An 18,047-nucleotide genomic window follows, 5' to 3' on the forward strand; every position below is an offset into this window, starting at 1 on the left:
CATTTAGAAAAAGAGCTTTTTAAATTTGGCTCTGAAAATGTCAGATTCCGAAGTCATCCCATACGATGTTCTGCCAACGTTTGAGACCGACAACGAGCTACTCAACCGCACATTGACTCAGATCGAGCAGTTTTCGCGTGCTGATGGACTGCCGGACTACCATACTGCTGTCAACGAGAATCCTCCTTTGTACAGGCCAAATAATACTATGCGCAATCAAGAAATCCTCCATGTGCGTGATAACGAGAGACTGCTGCTGAACAATCTGGACCAGCTGGACAGAATCACGTCGTCCGTCAAGATCACCATCAAAGTCACCAAAACCTTTCCTCAGATGGGAAAGAGCATTGAGCGTGGTAATCCACTGAAGGAGTTCCACGCAGGCGATATCGTCACTGGCTGTGTCACAGTGCACAATCCCACGAGTACAAGGGTTCCCTTTGAAATGTTTCTAGTGTCGCTCGAAGGCTACGTCACTATTCCATCCATAATGACTAACAAGGTGACCAAGCGCACATTTCTAAAGATGTTTGATTTTGGAGCATGCTACATGGACGGGTTCTATCCGACGGCAAATTTCCCCACACCCACGCAGTGCACGTACGATCCGTTCGACGAGACGTACTACGGCTTCCCCGAGTCGAAGGTGCTCGAACCAGGGAGCAAACACAAAAAATTCTTCTACTTTAGACTGCCCGAGACACTGCTCGAAAACTCCTGTGACCACCACATCTACGAGCACTTTGAGAAGCTGCCACCATCGTTTGGGCTCGACCGCGAGAGTTTCAACGGTAGAGCCAGACAGATCGCAATCAATGAGTCACTGGGATACGGCCGGCTGCAGGACATCGGCTCGCCGATTCTGCTCAACGACCAGAGCGAAAATGGTCAATCGGTATCATATGCCATCACAGTGCGAATGATTGGCAAGCACCAAGACATTTACAAGAACGATCCAATGAAAAAATTCATCATGATCAAAGACGAGCAGTATTTTTTCAGATTCATCCCCGACGAGTCTCTCGACTTACCATCTTACAAAGATAACCAAAATCTGGGAAGGCGTTCCACCAGAGAGCAATTGGATCGAGTTTCCAAAGCTGCCAAGGAGGAGATAGAGAGGCTCACGAGGATCAAGTTCTTGCAATCAGCAGGAATCGAAAACGAGCGCGAAGTCAACGAGCTCAGCTCAGCCTCCGAAATGCTCAAGAAAACAAATCTAAACTTATCTGCAGAGCCAATAATTTCGCACACTACAGACAGGTACCAAAATAGCACCACTTTTCCACTCTATAAGAAAAAGCTGTTTGGATTTCCAAATGCCAAATCTTCTGAAAAACCTAACCAACTCAGGTTTGAGGCCTCGATAAGCAAAAATGTGCGGCTAGGCTACATTGTGCCCAGCGTGCTGTCCAAGATCTCGTCGACAGAGATCGAGCAGCAGCAGGCGTCAGTTCTTTCGCAAGTGCCGCTTCAATCCCCGGTCCTGAGTCCCGTGACATCTCCGCATGGAGGCGAACTTGCTCCTGTCAGCTCGCTCACCAGTTTAAGATCGCTGAACGACGAGACACTTAATGCGCTGGTGTCCAAAATGGAGTCTATCTCTTTTTCCAACGAGGTGGAAATCCAACTGTATTGCACCTTATCTCACCCCCCGGAGATTGCATATGTGCGTCCAGCATTAAAGTCATGCACAATATCCTCGCCATCGCCCATTCCTGTCACTTTTGATCCAGACTTCCTGCTCCACGCCGAGACGCCTGCGAATGCTATAATAGGTGTGAAGGACGAATTTTCGAATTATCTTTCAGAGCTAAAATCGCTCGCTAGACAGACGGGCCGCGGCATAGAAAGGCAACTGTGCCACGATCTGATCTCTCTCTCAAACATCGGCCTGGCACAAAAATCTCTGCCAGTCTTCGAAGAGATTATTTTACGGAGCCAACCAAAATGGGTGAAAACCAGTGAGGGCTGCTCAACTAAGTTCAAAATCCAACTCAAGTGGGACTACGCTACTATAAGAAAGCTGACTTTGTTACCTAGCTTCAGCATATGCTACTTCACTAAAATGTATTACCTGACGTTAAAGCTGGGCTTCAAAAAAACACTCAACCAACAACGCAGTGCTGAGCGTGCCCATCGAGGTGGCCAAGATCAGTTTCGGGAAAAATTTGCAATGATAGTATTGTCATTATAGAGCCATTATTATATGTAAGACGCTCATCTCATTTGAAATCGCCAACTTGCAAGTTTCTCGTCATTGCCGGCAAAGCCACGCGGATGCCATCCAACTCTTTGGTCATATGCACCTGGCACCCCAAACGACTCGTTTCGGTCAGTCCGAAAGCCAGATCCAGCATATCGTTCTCGTCATCATCTGGCTCGGGGATTAAATCATAATAATCAGGATCGACTATAATATGGCACGTGGAGCAGGCGCACGAGCCTCCACACGCACCTTCCATGTCAATATGGTTAGCCTGGGCAATGTCAAGGATCGAGTCGCCCTCAGCCACCTCAAATGTCTTCTGTGATCCGTCTTTGGTGATGAAAGTGATGTGCAATTCTTCTCCGGGGTTCGGCTTTTTGATATGTCCGTGAAAAGCAGGAGTGGTCGAATGCAGTGGTCGTATCCACTTCGTTTGTGTATACGGAATCTTAAGTATCACAGACGGCCTGAACAAGGGCCTGGTGCCTTTTAATGCTGCGATTCTCATGAAGGAATTTTTATATATAGAGATAGATTACTTTAGTCCTGAAAATTATTGGCTCGGGTCCCGGTTATGGAGCACTCGGAGAAAAGAGGCGTTGATCGGCTCTAAAAAAAAGTACAGCATTATCTGGAATAATTCCTTATGTCTTTGTTTGATAATTACGAGACCGACTTCAAGCTGGCCTACTCGGAGGCCCAGCAAAAACTGGGTCAAATATATGGGCTTGCAGATCAAAATACACGCGTGGACCTCATGAGAGAAGTGGAAAAGCTTATAGACGATGGATATGACCTTATCGACTCCATGTCTCTTGAAGTGCACCAACTTCCCACGCATCAAAGATCTTCTTACAATGCCAAGACTAGAACATATAAACAAGATCTAGAAAGACTCAAGTCGGACCTCAAATCGCTAATGGATGACAACGATAGAGTGAATCTTCTGGGAGTCGGCAGCCAAGAAGACTACAACCAAAGGCAGAAGCTGCTTAACTCTCATTCTTCAATTGACAGGTCCACGCAACGGCTCAATGAGGCTACGCGAACAGCTTTGGAAACCGAAACGGTCGGTACCGGTATTTTAGATAACCTTCGTTCGCAGAGAGAGCAGATCTTGAACGCGCGCGAAACTTTATCAGAGGCCGACACATACGTCGATAGATCGCTCGCTACTTTGAAAACGATGACTCGCCGCCTTGCAACAAATAAGATGATCACCTATGGAATCATTGCTGTCCTTATAATGTTGATCTTCCTAACAATTATCAGCAAATTTAATTAAATATATATATATATATGCTCATTTCTTGGTTTCGAATTCCTCACTTGAAACAACAATGTCGTCTTCCACTTTATAATTGGCCATGGCATCACGCACTTGCTTCATCAGGTCTTCGTGCTGGTCCAGATTATCGGAATTCATAGTCTTGATTGATGCTTTACGGCTCAGACCGGGAACTTTGTGTGCGGCCTTCTCGTCGTCTTCAATGTCCAGCTTTTCTGCAGTAAGGTTCAATAACGACTTGCCAGACTTGCGTCTAACAAGAAGCGGAAATGGAGATGGTCTAGGTGTATAGTTTTTAATCTCATCCTCGTCGTAATACGACCTCCTGTGCCGAGGCCTGTTCGGAGTTCTACAGGCAACTCCCACATCCTGAATAAACCGAGCAACCAGAGCTGTCCAGCCACATTGCCATTTGGTGCCCAACCCACGTCCAGTGTCTCCATCAAAATATTCGTAAAAGTTGACAAGCTCTCTGAAGTATTCGCTGGTCAATAGTGGGTCTTTCACTGGACCATGATATGGACGTTCATACTTTTCATTTGGTAAGAAAAGAAGAATTAGGCGCTGCTGGATCTCTTCAGCAGCTTGTGCTAAGTTCAAAAATTGACCGCTGCCCTTTGGAACCTCGACTTTGAGATCAGAACCGTAATAAAGATAAAATCTGAGCAGCGATTCGATCAGCAAGAAGTTTGTAGGAAACCAAATCGGTCCTCTCCAATTGGAGTTTCCTCCAAAAAGACCAGAGTCAGACTCTCCTGGTAGGTAATTGATGGTATACACTTGGCCATTAATATTCATGGACACTGGATTTTGCTCGTGATACTTGGAAAGTGACCGAATACCATAAGGTGCCAAGAATTCATTCTCATCAAACAGTTTCTCCAGGATTGCAACCAAACGCTCTTTACTAACTAAGGAGAGGAGCAGTCTATCGCCAGAACCTTTAGTTTCCATGGATGCAATATTTCTTTCAATCAGGTACTTTTTGTTCTCGATCAGCCAGTTCAGTCTTTTTCTGAAGTTAGGGAATCTCTCTAGCAACTCAGGCTCAAGAGTACAAGTGGCAAACAAAGGAATCAAGCCGACCAAAGAGCGAACCTTCATGGCAGAGGTTTTATTTCCTCCCCAATGAATTTTGTCATAGAAAAACTGGTCTTCTTCGTCCCACAAAGATTCTGGGGTAGGAATCAAAGTCTGTTCATTGGAGACACCCGGAGGGGCCAAGTAGGACATTGCATCAGCAATGAGGAGGTAATGTTCAAAAAATTTGGATGCCACATCTTCATAGACGGGATTCTCTTTAGCAAGCTCTAAAGCAATATTCATCATGACCAGAGCATACCAGGCTAGCCATCCAGAGGAGTCCGATTGAAACAGTTCAACGTTTGCGGGAGGCTCAGATCTATTGAAAAGACTGATATTATCTAAACCCAGAAAACCGCCCTCAAAAATACCATTTCCGTCGGGATCCTTCCTATTCACCCACCAAGTGAAGTTGATCAAGAATTTTTGGAACACTCTTTCCAAAAATTGTCTGTCCTGATGGTTGTACATCTTCTTCTCGATCTTGTATATTCTGTAAGCAGCCCATGCTTGAACAGGAGGATTTGAGTCAGAAAAGTTCCATTCGTATGCTGGAATTTGCCCTTGAGGAGACATATACCATTCTCTGGTGAGTAAATCAAGCTGCTTCTTGGCAAAATTTGGATCTATCATTGCAAACGGAATTGTATGGAAAGCGGTGTCCCAAGAACAATAGAAAGGATATTCGAAATCATCAGGCATCGATAAGATGTCTTCATTGTACAAGTTTTTCCAGTCCTTATTTCTCCCGTTGGCCCTGCCAATCACGGGAGCAATATCAGAGTTAGGGTCTCCTCTGTACCAAAAGTCGTGAATAAAATGGTAAAACTGCTTATTCCATAGCAATCCACTAAAAGCCTGTCTCTGCACGTTGCGAAGTTCCTGGGGAAGTGGAAGAGGCGAAACATTCCAGTAAAATTCATCTGCTTCAGACAAACGTTCCTCAAACACCATATCAAACTCCTCCTCGTCAAATTCTATCTCCTTGCTTTTTGTCAGTTTGTACCTTATGGTCACAAAGTCACCAGCCGGAATACCCCCGTTTTCGTCAAAAACAAACCAAGCGCACGCTTTTGTTCCCTTTGCATCTGGGTTGACAGCTTCTTCGACTTCGTCAACGATGTAGTCGTGGAAACCATCTTTAGTGTACTTTGTTTTATTTTCCACATCGTAAAGCCGCTTGAAGTTTGTTTCATTGTCACAGAAAAGAAGTTTCGGCTCAACGTCCTCGGAATCCTCATTTACGCCTGGGGCAGGGGCAAAAACAAGACGACGATCCCCTAATTTAAAATGATCCACCTTAATGGAATACTCAGAGTCAGGGAACTCCTTTGAAAGTACTGGTTTTTCAGCATTTTTGTTTTCTCCCCAGGCCCATGTGTTGCGGAAAAAAATCTGTGGCATTATGTGCAGAGGAGCTGCTGCCTGAGAGCGGTTATAGGCGGTGATTCTAAAATTCAGTTCCTCAGGATCATCTGCATCCTTAGCCATTTCAAAAAAGATGTCAAAGTAGTTGTTATCCTTGAAAGCATCAGTGTCGGTAATCTCATACTCAGGCTCCAGTTTTGACCTCCTGGAATTCTCTTCGTAAATCTGCTCGTAGGGAAATTTGCCAATTGGGTACTTGTACAAAAACTTGGCATACGAGTGGGTTGGTGTGTTGTCCAGGTAATAGTACATTTCCTTAACATCCTCACCATGATTGCCACTCTTTGGAGAAGCGCCTCCAGGAAGTCCAAACAGTTTCTCTTTGAGAATGTCGTCATTTTCATTCCAGAAGGCCAAACTCAGACAGATGTATTGGTGATTATCGCATATACCCCCTAAGCCGTCTTCTGTCCATCTGTAGACTCTGGACCTAGAAGTTTCAAAATCAAACTGCCATGCGTCTCCATCAGCTGTATAATCCTCCCGAGGTAGCCCCCAAGCCCTCTGGGCCATATAAGTTCCCCATCTCCTCCAGTATTTGGAGTGATCTTTGTCTTCGGCAAGACGAATCTCCTCCTTTGTTGGTTTTTGACCCAAGGGCATTAATGAGCTGGGCAATTGAAAGATTTCAGGAACAAAATAAGAAGCAAATTGAGCTAATTGGTCAGATCAATCCACAAGTGAAAGTAGATCAATTTGCGGAATTATAAATTACACAGCTGCCCCCCACCCCTTGCACCGCGAAAAGTTACGTCAGATAACAAATGCGATTTTTTTATTTATCAGCTAGAAAAATGCTTTAAGATATTCATCGTCTCTCAGAATTCTCTCCACCAGTGCGTAGATCTCCATTAACATGTTCGGGAAGCGGCCAGCAAAAAATGCGTAAAAACCATCCGGAAGAGGGCTCATTTGCCTGGCTAGGTTAGGTGGCAAGTCTTGGAAATGATGGTATTTGTTTCGTAGAGCTCGGAGCAAATCCATCAACCTGTCGTCGTTGTACTTTCTGTACTTGCCAAGATTATCTAAAAACGACGAGTTGAACTTTCTGAACCACCCCTTGCCAATAATGGAAGGTGCTATGCTTTCCAGCTCCAAAAGTAAATCTGACGGAGGATCTCTTCTTTCAATCTCAAAACGGTCAGACACCCGAAGCAAAAACTCCAGTTTCTTCTCGATGGACCAGAAATATGGGTGTTTCAGAATAAGGCTCATATCAGGCCTATTGGCAGGGTCTTGGTCTATCATCGACTCAATCAGATCGCGAACCTCGTAGCGGTCCTCCAACGTGTCCAGAAGATCCAGATTATACTGGTTTTTGATGATGTTGCTTTCGCGCGAATAACGGTCACCAAATGGATGCTGTCCTCCTGTCAGAATGTAGTAAAAAACACACCCAGCTGAGAAAATATCAATCGACCTCGTTAAACGACGATCACTCATTAATGAGAGCTGGCTGAGCTGCGACTCTGTCTCCGCGACATCGTCCACAAGAAGTTCGGGCGCACGCCAGCCAGATGTTCCAGCAGCATGTGCAGTGGTGGCCCGGAAAGAAGACTGATCGTTCTCGAGTTTCTTGCATAGCCCAAAATCAGAAATAAGCAGTCGTAAAGGCATTTCCTTATCACCACTGTTTATCTTCTTTGGTGGAACAACCAATATGTTTTGCGGTTTGATATCTCTGTGAACTATTTTGAGCGAATGCAAATGGTTCAGACCGTTGGCTATCTGCCAAAGGACGTTGACTGGCTTCATTTTACCCAGCAGCTCGTTGGAGTCCTCTTTTCTCTGCTCAATGACGTCCTCGAGTGACGCTCCACACAATTCCAAGGCAATATACAGGAATCTGTCACTCTGTTGCGAGCAAAAGTAGCGGACAACATTGGGGTGATCGTCACTTTCTTGAAGTAAATTTATCTCGTGGGATGCGACATCGTAGAAATCCAGCAGCATCCGCTTAACAGCGACTGGGCGGTTTTCAAAGCTTCCTTTGAACACAACAGTTCCGTGAGACCCATAACCCAGAATCTCGTCTGAAATAGTCATATTGCTGGTTGACGTAGGAATAGTTATAGCAGAACTTGCCAAACTCTTTTGCGAACCGCTTCTGCTCCGCACAATGTCAGTTCCATCTTCCAAAGTAGCGCCTACGATCTCCTTCTTCTTGTTTTTCTTCCCTCCACGTGTGCCTCTTTTGCGCCTACGTGGTTGAGGCTGTTGACCGTCTTTGTCTTCGGATTGAGCTGTCTCCTCATTGGGCTTGAAAGAGTTGTAGGACGACGAAGAGGAGTTCTCGCTCTTGTTGTCTGTCTCCACAATTGTCACCTTTTTTGGCATTTTATCTGTCTCGATGTCCCCGAACCGCTCCTTTTTTATCAGATTGAAGCTCTTCTCTAATTCAACAACATCGTCCTTGAGCAACATGTCGACAATCTCCACAGCACTTTGGGTCCTCTTGAAAAGTCCAAACCGGCTCAATATTTGTGTCAGGGGAGGAAGAATGCCTATTCTCGATAAAAACACGAGAATCATCACTCCGATCATTGTCATGACAACGTTCTCAAATGCACGGTATACAAGATTGATCAGCGGCGTGCCTCTCCCCGTCGAAGAGGGCAATGTCGCTATGTCGTATTGCGAAGGTGGGTCGATGGCAAGGTATTCCTCTGCTTCGGGCAAGCTCGGACGGGATTTTCTAGGTCTTCTTGGTTTGCGATTCAATGGATCTTCAAGGATCGTCGAAGAAAGCGATGCAGGAAGTCTCGGGCTTGTTAGGTCGATCTGGTTTTGCGATTTGTCCATGGACTTGTCATGGACACCGGAAATGGCGATTCCCAAAAGTTCTGCATTTGCGAATATCGACGGCGTTCTCCAACGCTCACTGGAGACGTACTTTGCCAACGGGGCCGATTTCACTAGGGAAGGATAGTTTGTCTCGCTCATGGCAAACCATGACCCGTCCTTAGTTCTGTCCACAAACGTGGAGTCACCTGTAGTGGTTGCATTTCTGTTATTGAGTGGGTGTGGAAGCACAATAAAATTGTTACTATCTCCGTCCTCAAGGAACACATCAAACACATTGACGGTGACGAACGGCAAACTCGAAACCCATTTGACAGACTTCGTGCTGGCATCAAGAGCAAGCAGCGAGTTGTCATGGAACGGCTGGATGTACAGATCGTCGATGCTGTGGCGATTTTCGGCGGCGAGATTGGTGTGCAGATTGTTGACACCCCACGAAGTGTACGTGATGTTCCAGGCTGTGTTGTTTTTGGAGTGGATGCTGAGCTCGTAGGTAGTCTTTCCCAGCAATATGACAGGCTGGACGGGGTCGGTATGGTGTTCCACCGGACATATTTCCGCAGACTCGGGTATCCCAAAAGAATCTATCAAATCACCGGTGCGCGCATCGATTCGAACGATTCCCGTCCGTTTGACTCCCGTGTATATGAACTCGTCTCCGATCGAGAACGGCGACTTCGAAACCAGTTGCTGGACAGAAGCAGGCAGTTTCTGTAATCCTGTTTCCTGCGTGAAGTAGTATATGGAGCCCTCCTCTAATGGCTCGACCATCCACGCCGAGAACTGAGATCCCACAGAAGGGTCGGCCCCCGATATGTTCGGGTCGACGCTTTCCTTAATGGCTACCAGAGGGGTGTTCCCCACAAACGTCCACACCACTTCGCCTGTCACTCTATTGAGAGCATGCAAGTTTCCTTCGACATCGGAAGCCAACAACAAATTGGTGACAGTGAAGTCTCCAAGCGACTTTTCGAGCGGGTGATCCGAATAAGGAGAGATCTCATCACCAGCGGAAACAAAAGTCAGCGTGAACAAGAATGCAAGACCTAAAAGCCATATTCTTGCCAATACTGAGCGAATCCGCATAGCTTTTCAAGGGTTTTATTTTTTAATTTGTCTTGAAAATTCCGTGACTTTTCTACGCTTAGTGCTACAAGCCCCATTTTTCAAAAGACCCAATTTACCAATATGCAAATCGTGAAGGATTTGCTGGACGAGTTGTTCCTTTGGTTCTGCCATCTTATCATCGACACCTTTTTCCGTGAAGTCCGTGTCCGTGGCTCGTATAATTTACCCTCCAAAGGGGCGACCCTTGTGGTGATCGCTCCACATCACAACCAGTTCCTGGATGCAGCGATTGTTACCCATGCGATACACAAGATAAATGGACGTCGTACGCTTTTCATAGAAGCCGCTGCTTCTGTCAGAAGGCCTGTTATAGGTCAACTAAGTAAATGGAGTGGAGCAATTCCGGTGGAAAGGGCGCAGGACCTGTTGACCAATAAGCAGGGTAAGATCCGTTACGCGGATTACAGCAACGATGAACTGACCATTGTCGGGGAAGGGACGAAATTTACCCAAGATTGCGAGGTTAAAGGGCTAATTGGACTCCCTGAGAGTGCGGGAAACCAGAAAATAGCAGAAATTATCAGCGACACTAAGCTGAGACTCGCCAAGCCGATGACCAAAGCTAAGGGTATCGAGATGCTTATACGCGGTACCGCATATAAGAGTGCCCCTAAAGTCGACAACCATGATGTTTTTAAGATAGTCTTCCAGAGACTCAAGGAAGGCGAGCTCATCGGAATCGCGAGCGAGGGCGGCTCTCACGATCGTACCGAGCTTCTGCCACTAAAGCCTGGGGTCGGAATTATGGCATTGGGCACGGTGGCCGAATATGAAGGCACTGAAGTTAATATTGTCCCGTGCGGAATGAACTATTTCCATCCACACAAATTCCGCTCCAGGGCGGTTTTGGAATTTGGAGAGCCGATCAAGGTGGGCCCTGAGGAAGCAAGTGCTTATAAACAGGATCCAAGAAAAACTGTTGACGCCCTTATGGAAAATATCACCACCGCTTTGAAATCTGTCACCACCCAAAGTCCGGACCTCGAAACGTTGCAGGTCATCCAGGCTGCGAGAAGACTGTATTCCAATCCAAGTAGGCCTCTTCCATTACCCCTGGTTGTGGAAATGAACCGCAACCTGCTTATTGGATACAGCAAGTTCAAAGATGACCCAAAGATCCAGCATTTGAAAGAGAGTGTGACCGGCTACAATAAACGACTGGGGTACCTGGGATTAAAAGACTACCAGGTGGAGACAGTTACCAAAAACCGTTGGCGTACGTTATTTTTACTTACGACGCGGCTAGTGCGACTAATGGTGTTGCTTGTGTTGAGTCTTCCTGGCACAGTGCTATTTTCTCCCGTGTTCATTGCATGCAAAGTTATATCAAAGAAAAAACAGAAGGCTGCTTTAGCGAACTCCAGTGTGAAGATCAAGGCCATCGACGTTCTGGGGTCATGGAAAGTTCTTATCGCTTTAGTGGCTGCACCAATATGTTACTTTATCTATTCTGCCATTGGCACCGTGCTTGTCTTCAAATATGAGTTGGTCAGATACAACTCCTGGAATGTTCTTGCTACTTTTGCCTCCTGGTGGATTTTGCTTGTTTGCACCACGTACGCTGCATTTGTAATGGGAGAAGTGGGTATGGATATTTTCAAGTCCATCAGACCGTTGATCTTATCTCTTTCCCCAAGATCCACTGATTTAGACGAATTACGGAAAGAAAGGCAACGTCTCTCTGCAGAGATTACAGAGGTGATCAATGAACTAGGACCTAAGGTTTTCCCAAAGTTGGACAAGCACAGTCTGGCCCGGTTGGAGAAAGAATACGAAGCGGAGGTAGAAGAATTACGCTCAAGATCCAGATCAAGGTCGCAGTCTAGATCGAGATCGGGGTCTCGGTCATTGTCGCGTGCGTCAACTCAATCTGGATTCACCGAAAACACAATGCCAAACCTCTCGGACGTCTCCATCTTTCCCGATGCGTTGCAGCTCAGGGATCAGTCAAGCTTAAGTCCAACATCGAGCAGCTCCAGCTTCGTGCATCTTGAAAGCACTGACAGGATTTCAGCAAGTGGAGTAAATGATCACGATGCAAGCCTGTTGTCTAAGGTTAGAACTGCGGTCCTGAAAAAACGCAATGAGGAGGCCAGACTCGAGGGAGAAAAGTCGGGTTAACTCATAGAAATATTATTTTAACCTAAAAAATACTATACGCTAATATTTATATGAATGAAGAGAGGAAAAACGCAGGAACCATAACTCGAATTAACCGAATAAAACCACAACATACAATTGCAGCCTTGGCTACAGCTCTGCTAGGCTACTATGTGTGCTCGCACATCTTTCCGATTCTGTTAGGAACGATAGTTCTTATATTAATATTTGCTTATATGATATGGCGAGTGGGCGGTCACCCGCCAAAATCAATTGGGAGCCTAAACAAAAAGCTTCAAACAAGGTTCCCACGATTGAAGTTCACTGAGTCGCATAATTGGGCAAAAGAAGTTTCAGAGCTGAATCAGGAAGCAGATCCAGGCCGCGTTAACCAACTTTATCCTGAAAACTTCATAATCAGCGACACTCTTCATAACTTGATATTGCTCATAACGCGAGACTTTGTAGAGTCATGGTATATGCGCATCACCCCAGATAGGAGATTTTTGGTTGAGGTACAGGTGCAATTAGGCCATGTTGTGACTCAATTGCAGCAAAGACTCAGTGAGATAGATCTTACAGAAACTCTAGTCTATCGTATCCTGCCATTGATCACAGACCACTACACAAATTTTGTCACTGCACAAGAGATCGTGAAGAGTAAGAAACTTGGCACAATCAGATCCTTCACCAATACATGGGACCTTGACAAAATTGTTGCATCCTGCTACAATAAGGGAAAATTGCACCCGGCAATCAAGTTGAAAAGTGTTGATCCCGGAGAAGATATTCAACGATGGCTTTCGCAGCAGCTGTCCAAGATTCTTCCTCTGATAGTCGATGAAAAAGAGATAGAGTCTCCTCCTATTTTTTTGCTTCTTCGAGAGATTCTGGAAAAATGCGTATTATTCCAGATCGTGGAGATGCTTTCCGACCCCGATTTCTACAACCAGGTCGTTGAAAAGAATCTCGGAAATGCTATGAAGGACCGTTTGAACGTCAAGCGATTTCGAAGCGCGCTCAGTAAGCATAGTGTTGAGAATCTCAGAACTTCCAGGACGTTGATTTCAAGAGGAAGGTTGAATTCAACAAGCGATACAGCCAAGTTTCAACGTATATTGCGCGAAATCAACAAGTCCCAGTCTGTGGCAGACCTCAAACAGTACAAGTACTACGTGACTCTACAACTGAATAAAGTCAGTCGGGGTGAAAACGCCAATAATCAGCTGTACAAAGAGAGACTTGCTACCCTACGCAGCGCGACAGATAAACGTCTCCTATACTTGCTGAAGTCATCCTCCACGTTGGGCGGACAAGAGCCAAATGTCAACGCCAACTTGGACATCACTTTTGCCGAGATCCTAAATAGCCCTGCAAAGCTGTCAGTGTTCACAGAGTTCATGGAACAGAGACGACGCACCCCTTTGCTGAAGCTGTGGCTTGTGGCTGAAGGACTGAGAAATCCACTCGAGGATAATTACGATCTCTCAGAAGAAGACAGCAGTGAAGACGAATCTGATCTAGAATACTCTATGACAATGTCTCAGGGTGATGACCTACGTCAAATATTCGTTGAGTTTTTTGAGAACCCAATACTCAAGATAGACTCAAAATGCTATTCCAACGTTTCAAGATTTGTGGAAACAAAACCTGCGGATCCTGCACTTTATCACAAAGCTCGCAAGTCTTTATTCAAGCTACAGAATGAAGTTTATCAAAGAATGCAGAAAACCGATTATGTTGCTTTCAAACAGTCTGATCTTTACTTGAGACTAGTTGCAGCGGAAGAAGAACCAAAAAGTGAAGACATAGAGATTGACGAAGATGAAACTAATGGCGATCCGTTGGCAGACTATGAAGAGACAGGAAATGAGGAGCAGAAAGTGAGCGACGCTGTTCTTCGCGCCGTTGAGGACGTGCTGGCCGATCTGGCAGATGAAAAACGAGAAAGACCAAGCTTGTATCAATTTAATTCCGGTTTCTCATCCTCGGAGGACCTTTCGGAGACTCCGTCAGGTACCAGTACTCCTCGAGTGTCTCGGCTTCTAAGTAAGGATGTGCAGCGCGACCTGTTTGGGGAAGACGCGGAAAAAAATGGACTGTTCGACAACAACGGTGAATTATCAGACGATAAGGACTCAGCAAATTCAATAAAGATTTTTGATGACGAAGAAAGCGAAAGTTTCTTAGATGATGATGTGACGATGTCATCATCTCAAGAACTGCGATTGGCTGCTCCTGGCAATCTTTATTTGGGAGACGAAATTGAAAAGCTGGGAGCGGAGATTGATAAGCTGGAGCAGCAGTTACGCATTATAGAGCCACTTTTGAACAAGGCAGAACTGACCAATAACGTTTCCGAGCTCAAGATTCTGAGAAAGACTCAAGCAGGGCTCAGGAAAGAGATGCAATTAAAGGAATTACAGAAGCAACAGTACGTTGTCCAAGAAAGCGACAATACACTGTTTGGGAAAAGTCACGTGCGGATACAGTCATACCTCAATGCATTCGAAGATGGAAAAGAGTGCATAATGTACATAATTGAGGTGCAAAAGCTGACGACTGATAACACTGTGATTGCAGGCTGGATGGTTGCAAGACGGTTTAGCCAGTTTTTCAAACTGAATAATTATCTCAAGAGCAAGTTCGCCGAAGTCGGAAATTTGGACTTTCCTAAACGTAAGGTGGTTCTCAAATTCCAGCAGCGATCACTGATCGTCGAGCGACAGCGAAAACTCGAGCGCTACCTGCAATCACTGATTGAGAACCGTGACGTTTGTCAGGACAAAGTCTTCCGTAGCTTCCTGTCTTCGGAACTTTTCGACATCAATCCCGACAACTCGCGGCAGAGACTGGGAAAGCTAGGTAATCCGGGGAGAAGTGCAGTAAATATGGCCTCAAAATTGTACAACAACATTTCCAACCAGTGGCAACTACAATACAAGGCTCCCGTGAATGATGTTGACAATAAGCCATCTTTAGAGTTGCAAAAAGAGCTCTCTAGCTTGGATGAAAATTTTGAAGGACAGGAAGCGAAATTTTCCTCATTTGTGAGGCCTATTAGTGACTTTCTGATCGCCGTTTTTGGGCTCAAGAACTCAAAGGCCTGGCTAAGAGGCCGGGCTATTGTGCTGGTTTTGCAGCAACTTTTGGGCTCCACAATTGAAAAAATGGTGAGGGTCAGCATTGATGGGAGGTTCAAGGACTCGTCGACAGTGGCCGGCATTCTGACTATGTTGCAAGACTCATTGTGGCCAAATGGGTCGTTCCGTAAGTCAGGACCTCCTCGAACCTTATTGGAGAAATCTAAAACTAAACAGCACGCTAGAAGAATTTTGGAATTCTTCATCATTGATACGTGCTCCAAGATTTTTGGAGTTTCCAATTCCAGATTGGCTGCAGAAACAACGTTTCAAATTCTGCAGAACCAGACATTGAACAGACACCTGGTTCTAACGATCCTACAAGAGGTTTTGGAGACTGTCTTCCCAGAGATTGAAAGATGATCACTTGATTTTTCTGATAGGTCTCTCTCGCGAGTTCTTTTTCGTGTCCCATATTTTGAGTTTGCGGATCTCGAGCTCTGCGCGCTTTTTAATGAGCAGCTTTTTGAGCTGATTCTTTCGTTTACGATGTTCCAGCTCCGCGGCCCATTCTTGGTGACGATCCTCTTGCTGTTTTGCGGTTAGTGTCTGATCAAACACAGGTTTTTTGAGTTTAGGATATTTCAGACTCATCAATTTTGCCATTTCCAAATACGCATGGTAATCTTTAGCCTGCTGTGCGACACTCAACCAGTTCAAAGGACCAGTGTTTTCTGAGCTCACACAAGCTTTCCTTTGCTCAATCAACTTGTCAAAAACGTTGTTGATCTTTGTGAATAGCTCTGTTTTAGCTTCTTGCGGAAGATCTACCGGGGGATCGAGAACGGGAATATACTTGACTGTAGAAGCATTTTTGTCTCGAGTTCGTGCCGCCGCGTTCGAAAGATTAAAAGCATGTATTTTATGGTATATTTTTTGCTGGAATACTGCTCGCAATTGCAGCTCCAGTTCCTCTTTAGCGTCGGTAGCAGGTGGCACATACTCCAAAAATTGCTCCTTAGGTGTCTCCTTATTTTCGTTGCAGATTTCGCGAAAGGGTACTGTATGGCGTTTTCGTGCGTCACCATGGATGTTACACTCATCCACATACTCCCTGCTTGCCATAGGGACCGGAACCTGTTTTTTGGGTAATGGCCAGCTACTGAAACGTCCGTTGGCGACAAAGTAGTCTCGCGAAGCTAGCATTTTCACCATATACAGGTGTAACGCGAGGTCAGAACAGAATGATGAGTCCAGGTTGGCAATCACTTCGTGAGAGTCCTTTCTAATTCGATTTAAGTGCTTGTCATTGCTGTGGTGAATTTCTGGGAAGTCCTGGATATGCTCCTGAGCATCTTCAAAATTGTCCGAGTCTGAATCAGACATTAAAAAATACAAGTTATATCTTTTTTTTTTCCAATGCCTAAACTCGAGGATATAGAAGACATCGAAGATGTCGACGATTTGGATATGGATTTGGCCGAGTTCGATCCTGACTTGAGAACCCCCATTGCACCTGCCAAGCCCAAACCAAGCGTGGTGAGAAGTCAGGACCAGGAGCCTCCAAGTTTTCAGCCTTCGTTCAACAGCAAGACATCTGACATCCGACAGCAAATGAGGACCCACGACCAACTTTCAGAGGAAGAATTGGCAGAGTTGAAAAGCATGCAGCTGATATACCCATGCTATTTTGACCTGAACCGTTCAGTGAAGGAGGGGAGACGGGTGCCCTTGGACCACTGTGTTGAAAACCCTCTTGCGAAAACTATTTTGGACGCATGCCGCCACCTCAACCTAGCAGCTGTGCTGGAACCTGAAAAATCCCACCCACAAGATTTTGGAAACCCAGGAAGAGTCAGAGTGGGGCTAAAATACAAAGGCCAACAAGTCAATCCTACCATTAAAACCAAAAGAGCTCTGTTACTCAAAATTTCAGAATACCTGGAAAATCATCCTACCACTTTGGACACTGTCAAGGAGCTTCCAGGTCCGCCAGAGCTAATGCAGGGATACGAGCCTATGGAGGTGAGTAAGGTAAAGAAGTTCAAGATGAACACCATTGTTCCACTACATTCTCCCTTGACGATGAAAAATCCTCAAACGGCGTCGGCATATATCAAGACTCCACAAACAGGGACATCTGCACCCAAGATTCCAAAGCCAAAGGTGCAGAGAATCAGGGCATAGAGAGCGGTATATCAGAATCTATTTCTCAGTACGATTATTTAGCAGTAGCAGGAACATATTGCTGACGGTACCCTAAAATCATGTCTAATTGCTCTTTTGTGAGCTGGTCCTTTAGATTCTCAATTATGTCGTCCAGACAGACAATAGACAAAACAGGAACGTTGTATCTTTTGGAAACAGCAGCGGTTGCGCTTTGGTCGGAGTCTTTGACCACTTCCTGTCTGTCCAAAGCGATAATGCAACCAATGGCCTGGCCATTTTCGTTCTTGATGATGTCAAACGCCTCACTGATGGCAGTTCCGGCGGTCATAACGTCGTCAATGATCAGGATCCTCTTGTCTTTCAGCGGACAGCCCACTATCATTCCACCCTCTCCATGGTCTTTCTTCTCCTTTCTATTGAAAGAGTAGCCAACATTGGCGTACTTGTCGCCACCGAGTTCATAAAGTTTGACAACAGTAATAGCCGCAAGTGGAATTCCCTTGTATGCTGGACCAAACAGGACATCAAACTCCAATCCCGACTCAATGATGGTCTGGGCATATGCTGTGGCCACATTGCTCAGAGCAGCAGCTGTTGAAAATTGGCCCATGTTGAAAAAGTATGGCGACGTTCTGCCAGATTTCAGAGTAAAACTGCCAAACTTCAAAGCCTGCACATCAAGAGCATCTTTCAGGAACTTAACTTTGTAGGACATATTCGAAACTAAAATATTTTTTCATAAATCTCAATCAAATAG

The 18,047-nt window shown here is 45.5% G+C and overlaps 9 protein-coding genes across 9 annotated transcripts; 4 read left to right on the plus strand and 5 right to left on the minus strand.

The window, feature by feature from the left end:
• Positions 1-37: 37 nt before the first annotated feature.
• Positions 38-2,758, plus strand: OGAPODRAFT_75801 (uncharacterized protein; the record flags this gene model as incomplete). Its single annotated transcript, XM_018356084.1, has 1 exon — positions 38-2,758. The coding sequence occupies one exon, from the start codon at positions 38-40 to the stop codon at positions 2,195-2,197; it is 2,160 nt and encodes a 719-aa protein (XP_018211096.1). The 3' UTR covers positions 2,198-2,758.
• Positions 88-3,363, minus strand: OGAPODRAFT_81951 (uncharacterized protein; the record flags this gene model as incomplete). Its single annotated transcript, XM_018356580.1, has 3 exons — positions 88-2,657; positions 3,254-3,302; positions 3,344-3,363. The coding sequence occupies 3 exons, from the start codon at positions 3,361-3,363 to the stop codon at positions 2,226-2,228; spliced, it is 501 nt and encodes a 166-aa protein (XP_018211097.1). The 3' UTR covers positions 88-2,225.
• On the minus strand, positions 2,860-6,598 carry OGAPODRAFT_15989 (uncharacterized protein). The gene has a single exon (XM_018354103.1). The coding sequence runs from the start codon at positions 6,519-6,521 to the stop codon at positions 3,513-3,515; it is 3,009 nt and encodes a 1,002-aa protein (XP_018211098.1). The 5' UTR covers positions 6,522-6,598; the 3' UTR covers positions 2,860-3,512.
• Positions 6,599-6,800: 202 nt separating this feature from the next.
• Positions 6,801-9,779, minus strand: OGAPODRAFT_39454 (uncharacterized protein; the record flags this gene model as incomplete). The annotated part of the gene is made up of 2 exons (XM_018355381.1): positions 6,801-8,099; positions 8,160-9,779. Coding segments are annotated over 2 exons (2,919 nt in total), but the record flags the coding sequence as incomplete, so codon positions are not given.
• Positions 9,780-9,985: 206 nt separating this feature from the next.
• Positions 9,986-12,130, plus strand: OGAPODRAFT_15991 (uncharacterized protein). Its single transcript, XM_018354104.1, has one exon. The coding sequence runs from the start codon at positions 9,999-10,001 to the stop codon at positions 12,057-12,059; it is 2,061 nt and encodes a 686-aa protein (XP_018211100.1). The 5' UTR covers positions 9,986-9,998; the 3' UTR covers positions 12,060-12,130.
• Positions 12,131-12,173: 43 nt separating this feature from the next.
• Positions 12,174-16,523, plus strand: OGAPODRAFT_15992 (uncharacterized protein). The gene has a single exon (XM_018354105.1). It carries the CDS (start codon positions 12,275-12,277, stop codon positions 15,542-15,544), a length of 3,270 nt encoding a protein of 1,089 aa, XP_018211101.1. The 5' UTR covers positions 12,174-12,274; the 3' UTR covers positions 15,545-16,523.
• Positions 12,174-16,523, minus strand: OGAPODRAFT_93200 (uncharacterized protein). The gene has a single exon (XM_018357294.1). It carries the CDS (start codon positions 16,505-16,507, stop codon positions 15,545-15,547), a length of 963 nt encoding a protein of 320 aa, XP_018211102.1. The 5' UTR covers positions 16,508-16,523; the 3' UTR covers positions 12,174-15,544.
• A 17-nt stretch (positions 16,524-16,540) lies between these two features.
• On the plus strand, positions 16,541-18,005 carry OGAPODRAFT_81954 (uncharacterized protein; the record flags this gene model as incomplete). Its single annotated transcript, XM_018356581.1, has 1 exon — positions 16,541-18,005. The coding sequence occupies one exon, from the start codon at positions 16,541-16,543 to the stop codon at positions 17,306-17,308; it is 768 nt and encodes a 255-aa protein (XP_018211103.1). The 3' UTR covers positions 17,309-18,005.
• Positions 17,343-17,900, minus strand: OGAPODRAFT_12267 (orotate-phosphoribosyltransferase; the record flags this gene model as incomplete). The annotated part of the gene is made up of 1 exon (XM_018353316.1): positions 17,343-17,900. The coding sequence occupies one exon, from the start codon at positions 17,898-17,900 to the stop codon at positions 17,343-17,345; it is 558 nt and encodes a 185-aa protein (XP_018211104.1).
• Positions 18,006-18,047: the final 42 nt, after the last annotated feature.

The sequence above is a fragment of the Ogataea polymorpha genome, assembly GCF_001664045.1.
Source record: "Ogataea polymorpha strain NCYC 495 leu1.1 chromosome Unknown OGAPOscaffold_3, whole genome shotgun sequence".
In the NCBI taxonomy this organism is placed as follows: Eukaryota; Fungi; Ascomycota; class Pichiomycetes; order Pichiales; family Pichiaceae; genus Ogataea; species Ogataea polymorpha.